This window comes from Anabas testudineus, chromosome 23 (genome assembly GCF_900324465.2).
Source record: "Anabas testudineus chromosome 23, fAnaTes1.2, whole genome shotgun sequence".
Lineage (NCBI taxonomy): Eukaryota > Metazoa > Chordata > Actinopteri > Anabantiformes > Anabantidae > Anabas > Anabas testudineus.
Genome location: NC_046631.1, coordinates 3,306,433 through 3,315,388, shown reverse-complemented (window position 1 = coordinate 3,315,388; position 8,956 = coordinate 3,306,433). Strand labels below are relative to the sequence as shown.

Genomic DNA, 8,956 nt, shown 5'->3' with positions numbered 1-8,956 from the left:
TTTAAATAGCGATCGTAGCCTGTTTTTAAAAACGACTGCACCAAATAACAGACCAGCAACAGTAAATTTAGACTAAAATAATATGCTGATAAAATAATTTCCACAGAGAGGCGCTGCGTGTGTGTGTGTGTGTGTGCGTGCGTGCGCGTGGTTTTCGTCATCTCGGTCACGTTGTTTCCCGGCCGGGCGGGCGGGGTTAAATAGCGGATGTGTGCCGCCCACCGGCAGAGAAGCTCGGCTCAACGTGCTCGCCGGACGCGCTGAACAGCTCAAGCTTCATCACAGATAAACCGACGAGGCTCCTGCTCAAACGAACCAAACACTTTCACCCCGGGGATTTAAGCGACTCGGTTCCCGTGTACCGTGCCCTCCTCAGCCACTAAGGGATGCCCAGAGAGTTGACCCAGAACAGGATCCAAAAGATCTGGGTTCCCACCAAAGATGGCAAGCCGGCACCTCGGAGAGGTAGAAAGAAAACTATATATGTATATTTTTATAATAATGTTTTTCTTTTAGTGCTGCTACATAACAATATTCCCCATAATAAGTTAAGTTGAACTAAATATTTGCTGATAATTAAATATAAAATGAATGAGTGACCTGCTCACGACGTGTGATGCTCCTCTCGCACTTCCGCGATAGAACCACTTAGTGTCGCATTTACTATTTCCTGCGGAACTTAAACATTTCTCGCGGCTCTTTTAACTAAATTAAATTATTAATAACCTGTAATAATATGTATATGTAATATGTATATAAGCCTGCGCGTGTGCGGTCTTCCCCCGCACGCACAGCACGTCACCGCTTCCTCTCAGGAGCGTGGCGAAGGCTGGGGTCACCATGGTGACCACCGTGCGCGCCCCCCCCCCCCGCCCCCCGACGCAACCCGCGTGTGATGCTTGTGAAGCTGATGAGTGTTAGATCAGAAACGAAAGAGGGGGTTTTTAAAAGTGCTGCTGCTTCTTGTTTTACTTTTGTTTTGATCCTCTGACAACAGTAAAGTTAAATATCTGCATATCTGAACCAACAAAATACAAATGATGCACTCACCTCCCTCAGATATCTCCTGACATTTGGTTGAAGGGTTTTCCACACACATTCATCCCTTCACCCCTCTTGCTGCTAATTGATTATTGATGCCATAAGGTTTATTGATCAGTGATGTCAGTGAGGGACTTCCCCTCTCTTGTGCCCAAGGTCTGACTGTGAATTCAGGCTACTGGGAGTACAGAGGTGCAGTAGCTGATGAACCAGATGTCTGAGCACCGACTTAAGAGCTCAATCCGTTTGTCAGTTTATGCGGCTCTTGTGATATGGAAACAAGATTAGCAAATTGGAGCTCTTAGAGATATCGGGCAATAAGCGATTGCTGCTGCTGCTTCTGCAGCAATGATAGAGAAGGGAAACGAGCCAAAGTACTTGCTTTTAATTGCACTGTGTGATAGTATTTACTGCTCCTATTATGTCTGTGACCTACAGAACATGTATTTCTGTAGAATCGATGCAGTGCATGCCCCTGTCTGCCCGTGCTCATACAGTATACAGTGCACAGAAGTGGGTCAGATGTGCAGCGTTGTGGAAGTAAAGTGCGAGTCTGGCAGCAGCACTCGGGCACATGGCGCTGGGAGTGTGTCAGTGTGGAGGGATATCGAGATTATAGGTCGTTGGGTATAACAAATAAAACATTCAGGCAGGTTGCAGGTCTACCAGTAGTTATTTGTGCCAGCTATGTGGCTACTGTCATGTCTGGCTGCACAGCACAAGATGTTAATTCTGGCTTTGTTTTCTGCCCCGGCTTCAATCACTTAGTTCAAAATGTCTCATTACCTGAGATATTGACTTTTGTGTAATGCTATGAACAATTGTTCCTTCTATTTGCAGCGGCTGGCGCCCCCCACTTCGCCAACCCCCCTACCGTCATCGTAATGGTGGGTCTGCCGGCTCGAGGCAAGACGTACATGTCCAGGAAACTCACCCGCTACCTCAACTGGATCGGCATGCCCACCAAAGGTACACGCAAATGTTTGGCACCAACACTGGCACAGTTTGTTCAGTTACGTATCAATTACGAGAGTCTGTTCCCTTGTTCTCCATGAAAGTATCATCTTACGTTTCTGCCTTCGGGACATCATGTGCATACTTGTATCTTTCTTTCTCTTTGCATGTATTGTAGTCTTCAATGTGGGAGAGTACCGCAGGGAGGCAGTGAAGAACTACAGCTCTTATGACTTCTTTAAGCCTGATAATGAATGTGCAGTGAAAATCAGACAGTAAGTCTCTCTCACACACATAGACACACCCAGTATTTTTTAACAGTAGGAAAAATCAACATTTCCCCTGTCTTTGTCCTCCAGGCAATGTGCCTTAGCAGCCTTGAGGGATGTCAAGTCCTATTTGAAGGACGAAGGAGGCCAAGTAGCGGTGAGTTTCCCATCATACTTTCATCAACCTCACGTAGCTTAACGATAACACATTACTATTACTCTTAAAAACCTGCTTTCTTACAAAGCCCCATCATGTTTCTCATAGGTCTTCGATGCTACAAACACAACAAGGGAAAGGCGGGAGATGATCCTGAAGTTTGGCAAAGAGAATGACTTTAAGGTAAGGGTTGCTTTGGTGAGGAGTCGAACTTTGTTAACACTGCAAATAGAGCGACTCACAACAGCTTACATTTATTTTATTTATCTTTTTTTGGCCAGATCTTTTTCATCGAATCTGTGTGTGATGATCCAAGCGTCATCGCATCGAACATCATGGTGAGTCCCAAACCTAATGTGGTAAACGGCGTAAAATGCTTTTAACTCTCTGGCATCAGGTGTGTTACTTTCTGTCTTCCTCCTTGTGCAGGAAGTGAAGGTGTCATGTCCTGACTACCGTGACTGCAACAAGACAGAAGCAATGCTGGATTTCCAGAGGAGAATTGAATGCTACAAAGCCAGCTACCAACCTCTGGATGCTGATCAGCACGACAAGTAAATCACCACTATCGATTTTGTGAACCTGTCAGCCCACACTGTTACATTAGTTGTTAATCCAGCAATTTGCTGTCGTCTTTCAGGCATCTGTCCTTCATCAAGGTGATCGACGTGGGTCGGCGGTTCCTCGTCAACCGCATCCAGGATCACATCCAGAGTAAGATCGTCTACTACCTGATGAACATCCACGTCCAGCCCCGAACGATCTACCTGTGTCGGCATGGGGAAAGCACTGACAATATGGAGGGGAGGCTGGGTGGCGACTCCGGCCTCTCGGCACGGGGCAGAGAGGTATGAACAGCCAGAGATGGGACTGTAAAGTAGATGATAATCAATAAAGGTCAGGTGTTTAATCTTGTTACTTTCCTACTGTAGTTCTCAGCTGCCCTGGCACGGTTTGTGGAGGAGCAGCAGCTGAAGGACCTGAAGGTTTGGACCAGCCAGCTGTGTCGCAGCATCCAAACCGCTGAACACCTGGGAGTCCCATATGAACAGTGGAAGGCGCTGAATGAGATTGACGCTGTGAGTGTCACCGTGACATGCCCTTTGAGAACACACCACAAACTTAAGATTTCCTGTTCTAAAAACTGACATATTCGTGTTGTTCCTAGGGAGTGTGTGAGGATATGACATATGATGAAGTGAAGGAGAAATTCCCGGAGGAGTTTGCTTTGAGAGATGAAGATAAATACTACTACCGCTACCCTGCTGGAGAGGTACGCACAGGGTCTACACCCTTCACACACCTTTTGAGTCCAATTTGGATTAATCTGCTGTGGTCAAGGATTCAGTTATTAGGACGTCATATTACTTTAGAGCTAGTTAAACTAACGAACAACGCCACCTTTTAAATTGCAGTCTTATCAGGATCTGGTCCAGCGGGTGGAGCCGGTCATCATGGAGCTGGAGAGACAGGAGAATGTTCTGGTCATCTGCCACCAGGCCGTCATGCGCTGCCTGCTGGCCTACTTCTTAGATAAGAGTGCAGGTGGGTACTACAGTTCCCATAAGTCTTCCAGGTTACTGTCAAAAACAAAATAACGAGTTACGATACCCCAGTGTGCTGCAGCTCTCTTCATGTCAATGTTCTGTGGCTGTTTCAGATGAGATGCCCTACCTGAAGTGTCCTCTCCACACGGTGCTGAAGCTCACTCCAGTCGCCTATGGGTGCAAAGTGGAGTCCATCTCTCTGAATGTGGAGGCAGTGAATACTCACAGAGACAGACCAGAGGTAATTCTAAATTTGAAGCATATACTGGGAACTTTTTTGCTTGTATACATCCTGTAGTACTAGTATTATTACTAGACTATATACTACTATGAGTTCAGTTTATTATTATTAAGAACTGATGAGTATTAAGTAGTTATTATTATTCTGTCATTTTACATACAAAGATTAATTTCCTCTCTGTGTCATAATGTTGCCCTTGCAGGAGGTTAAGAGGGGCCCTGGCAGTTTGATTAGAAGGAACAGTGTGACTCCTTTGACCAGTCCTGAGTCAAACATCAAGAAACCACGCATCGACGACCTGGACGAGGCCCCCATCCAGGAGCTGCCATCCTCTGTGTCCTCACTGGCCCTCTGCAGCCCTTCACACCTTCCTCTCGCCCTGGCCGGACAGGTGAGACTATTGAAGACTTTACATTTTCAAACACTGGGGGGGGGCCTTTAAGACCAGAACCAAATAACTAAGGTGATATTTGATGCTTAATGTCATATGGGAAAATCAACCAATCAATCAGCTTCTGCATCTAACCATATTGGGATGAAAAACGCTTTGAACAGCATCTATGACAACACACAGCACTAAAAAAAGCAGACTGAGACATTTCCGTCATCTGTTTCCTCTCTGACAGCCTCTGCATGTATGCTCACTCACTTATTTCCCGTCCTTTTTCTCTCTGCTGCCTTCTCCTTCTCTTCACCTTCCAGCACTGGCTGGGCAAAGTTTGCCTGTAAGTATTGGCTCAGTTCAGTATCTCTTGCTGTCTCTCTCTTCCTGTTTCATCATAAGTGACATAAGCAAAAATGTCTCTCTGCTCTGTTTATCACATTCCTGAGGAGCCTTTGTAATTTGATACAACCAGCATACATACTAATGCAGTTTCACACTAAGGCTGTACTTTCCCAGACTTGAATAATGACAAATGATACTTTTTTATAGTAGATTTACTAGTACTGGTGCTGTTTCCTGTTATTCAGCGGAAAGTGGGGGAAAAAAGTCTCTCACTGTATTAGTTCAACTCTGACTTCCCACTTTACATATTTAGGATTCCTGTGTGCTGTCGTCACCGCAGTCTGCTTGTTACTATACTCCACTGATTCATGATGAATGACCTGCCTTTGTGATTGTGTTTATGTTTGGCCTGTCTTGTGCTGCTTAAAGACGCACCGTCATCCACTATCTGAAAGTGGTTTCTCTCTTATTCTCTCAAAGGTAAATGCACTGTAGAGCCTTGGCAGTTGCTTGATAGTCCCGTCAGCAGCCACAACCTAATGCCTAATATATATCTGCCAACCAGACTAAACCCGGTTACGTTTGAACAAACTCTATTCTAAGGCTATAATAAACAACTGTATGTGAATAGGGATTGATTTCAGATAAAGCCACAAATGATAACACACCAATACTAGTTCCACTAGATCCTTTAGTTTATGGTGATTAAGTGTGAACAATAAAACACTCACGGTTAGTAAATTCTTCCTAAAGTGTGTTTCCAACAGTAACCAACCAATACAGAGGCAGTAGCCAGGTAGTCACGTGAACACCCACAGTGAACAAACTTCTCTATCTGCCTAATGGGAAACTGCACGTCCGCACTAGTATCGTGGACATAGCATATAGGACTGCAGGCTGTGTGAATATCCTGCCAGCTTCTTTCATAATCACCAGAGGATTAACATGGTGCAGGCGCACGCAGCCAGCCACTGCGCCACTGTCTACACATTCTTGAACACAGAGCTATAATGGATCTAAAAATATCAGGCCTCAGGAAAACGTTGTGATGCAACTTGTGTTTTAGGGATTATACTATGTGAGAAAGTATCATTTAGCCAGGGCATATTTATGCAGTAGCACAGTTCTTTATATTGTTGCCAGCTGCTAACCAGATGTAATCTTGTGTGTTTGCAGAACCTGAAGAGGAAGTCATCTGACCGCCATGACATCCTGCAGCCCTGCCAATAACATTGCACCGATGTCGCGAGCATCAAGAGGCCATGAAGTGGATCACTGACACAGACTCACTCAAACGTAACCTTTCCAAGTGCACGCACATTTTCAGGGCTCCACCCAGTGAAGGTTGTATCGTTTTTGCCAGTGAAGGACACAAATTTCTGCCCCATCACATCTTTCTGCTTAAAGAAAGAGACCCAGTCTCACAAGTTCTCAGTTTCTCGCCTGTGTCCGACGTCTCGTTTCTCTCCGACACGGATGAATCTGTGTTTCCTGGGAAACTTTAAGAACCTTTTGTGTACACTTTATTCAGACTGAAAGAGACAAACTGTGACTCATCTAAAAAAATCACTGCTGTCAGATCTCACAGCTCAGATGGCTCTCTCTGGGAGACAGTTTCTTCTAGTTAATAATTTGAAGAGACCAAAGTCCCTTATGCTCAAATAAAACTTTTGGCTCATTCTTTTCTCAACCACCTACTTATGGTTGTGTTGTTAATTAACAGAACAGTATAGTATTTCGTTTACATTGTAAACAAACTTTGTTTTTATTTTCATGTATTTTTAAAATGTGGCAGAGCGCCAGAATCTTTATATGCTGACACGCTACATAATAAGCGATGTATTTTGCACAGCGGGGATAAACTTATTGTTTTATGTGTCACTATGTATTTTTCACTGGAACGGTGGTGATTTTTATTTTAATTTGATTATTTTTTGCCGTAGAGTGCCTGTAGTGCTTGTTTGGCAAGCCTGACGCCGCTTCTCTTGGCATTTCTCTTGACTTGATTGCTTGAGAAGAGGCGCCACTATTCACCTAATAACTGCACATATTGATATTTTATTATTATTATTATTATTTATTTTTCGTTGTTTAGTTTCAGTGCAGCCGCACGTTTTTTAACAAGAGTTCTCTCCACTGATGGGGGAACAATTTTTCTTGATTTCCTTTTGCTGTCATTGTCTGCTACGCACAAATCCAAGCACCTATATTTTTGTTAGCAGTGCGTGCTGTCAATAATATCTTTGTAAATGTTGGTGTACATAGTGGAAGGTGATGTGGACGTCTTTTAACGAAAGTGTGTGCGTTTCTTTTTGTACTCGTGTGGGATTGAATGGAAAGCAGGATATGTGTGGAGAAAGATGCTGCTGCTTACCTATTTCTCAGTAAAACCTTTAACATGTTTGCTTGAGATACTTGAATTTTGAATCCTTTTTTGTAAAAACAGTTTTATTATGTTCTCTATTTATTTTTATGTAGTTTTGTTTTGAATGACTGCTCAGAATGAGAGACATGTTTTAATCTGAGGAATGAGATGACTGTATGTTGTACAGTTGTTGTTTTTTTTTTTTTTTTGCATCTGCTGGACCAATAAATAAACTCCAGGAAAAACACACACAATTTGTTGTCAGCCTCTTTTCTATAGCCCAACTCTAACAATAATATAATGCCATTTACAGCTCATCTGCAGAGTAGACAGCGTAGTCACGTGGCACTCCTGCCTTCACTAATGTACCCATTTACAGGATGGATGAGTCACAATGAGTCGCAGGCTGCTTATCATGCTAATGGTGACTGTGCATTCAGGAAGTTGCTGTGAGGTTGCATCAGTGTGGATCCTAAAATAACCCTTTAGCAACAAAGTATATCTCTGTCTTTTGAGGATTGTCATTAAGTTTGCTTTTTGCTTAGGATGAATTGTAACTCTGGTGATTAATCTAGCACAGGGCAACTCGAACCTTCAAGATCCATTTGCAAATTTTGGCAGGTTTTGCATGACGGGTTCCAGGAAGAGCGGATTAAGCAAATGGTACTTAAGTCCAAAATGCATCTATGTGTAAACAGAAGTGACATCCATCATGTGACTACGTTTTAAATCTTTATCATGGTCATTTTGTTCTTTTATCACTCCTCAAAGTCACTTGCAAATTAGTTTCCATAAGAACGTTTTGACCGTGCAGTTTTTAAATTCTGATGCTCCTTTTAGGCTAAAATGTTTGTGGGGTGAATGGCGTTGATGTGAAACGTGTACGTGATCCGAGTCAGGTTTAAATTTAATTAAAACAGTTTTCTTAACGGCTGCGTTTTACTTTTTCCATTAACTTTAAAAAAAACAAGGCAGACGGTTAAAACCTGCCCTGACTTGACCTTAACGTCTAAAGGTTTAAACAAAATGCAGTTTGGGAAAAAGGTTATGGAGGGGAAAATTTGACAGTGGTCTCATCTGTACCAGATTTACACGGCTGCCAACCAGCACGACTGCTGATGCTGCTGGATGTGGTATTGACCTGCTGCCACGCTGCTGGCTTGAATAATAATGAATATTCATTTCTTCTAGCCGCCTAACTGAACCACTCAGTTTTAAGGGTGATTTTATTTATTTATTTATTTTTACCAGAGTTGGTTTACTGCAGCCGTTTGTGCAGCTTGTCCCGTGTTTGCGCAGCACCTATCCTTGTTGTTTTCCATGTCGAATTTAGCAAAGAAGCATCTGCTTAAAGTTTCCCCCTGACATTAAAATGCTACATTTGTAGGTGCCATTCCTACCACTTTCGGTAAGTAAACTGCGTGATGCTTTCACTGCTTCCTGTGTTGTAAAACCTTTTTATCCCCCCCCCCCCCCCAAGGCCAACATTTGGCTGTGCTGCAGCTTGAGCTGCTGCAATAAAAATGTATGCAAATCACGAAAAAAACCATCTAATGTGATGACTCTGCAAAAATCTGTGAAATTACTGCACTTTACTTTGCAGTTTAGTCTTTGATTCTTCATCTGAACTGTCATTGAGTTTAAATGGAAAAGCT

General features: G+C 43.3%; 1 protein-coding gene across 2 annotated transcripts; it reads left to right on the top strand.

Annotated features, from left to right (window-relative positions):
• The first annotated feature begins 228 nt into the window (after nt 1–228).
• On the top strand, nt 229–7,546 carry pfkfb3 (6-phosphofructo-2-kinase/fructose-2,6-biphosphatase 3). Of its 2 annotated transcripts, XM_026362762.1 has the most exons (15): nt 229–465; nt 1,882–2,010; nt 2,174–2,270; nt 2,355–2,421; nt 2,530–2,604; nt 2,703–2,759; nt 2,851–2,975; nt 3,062–3,269; nt 3,354–3,500; nt 3,590–3,694; nt 3,837–3,966; nt 4,082–4,209; nt 4,412–4,600; nt 4,912–4,934; nt 5,366–5,947. In XM_026362762.1, the coding sequence occupies exons 1-15, from the start codon at nt 387–389 to the stop codon at nt 5,418–5,420; spliced, it is 1,614 nt and encodes a 537-aa protein (XP_026218547.1). In that variant the 5' UTR covers nt 229–386; the 3' UTR covers nt 5,421–5,947. The 2 variants fall into 2 exon arrangements, with proteins under 2 accessions (XP_026218547.1, XP_026218546.1); XM_026362761.1 differs by lacking the exons at nt 4,912–4,934; nt 5,366–5,947 and adding an exon at nt 6,113–7,546.
• Nucleotides 7,547–8,956: the final 1,410 nt, after the last annotated feature.

Bases quoted from the DNA above. Each gene is read 5' to 3' on its own strand.
- pfkfb3 (XM_026362762.1), top strand. From the start codon at position 387: ATGCCCAGAGAGTTGACCCAGAACAGGATCCAAAAGATCTGGGTTCCC. The intron at 2,976-3,061 runs GTAAATCACCAC...GTCGTCTTTCAG, and splicing joins GATGCTGATCAGCACGACAA to GCATCTGTCCTTCATCAAGG. The intron at 4,210-4,411 runs GTAATTCTAAAT...TTGCCCTTGCAG, and splicing joins CTCACAGAGACAGACCAGAG to GAGGTTAAGAGGGGCCCTGG.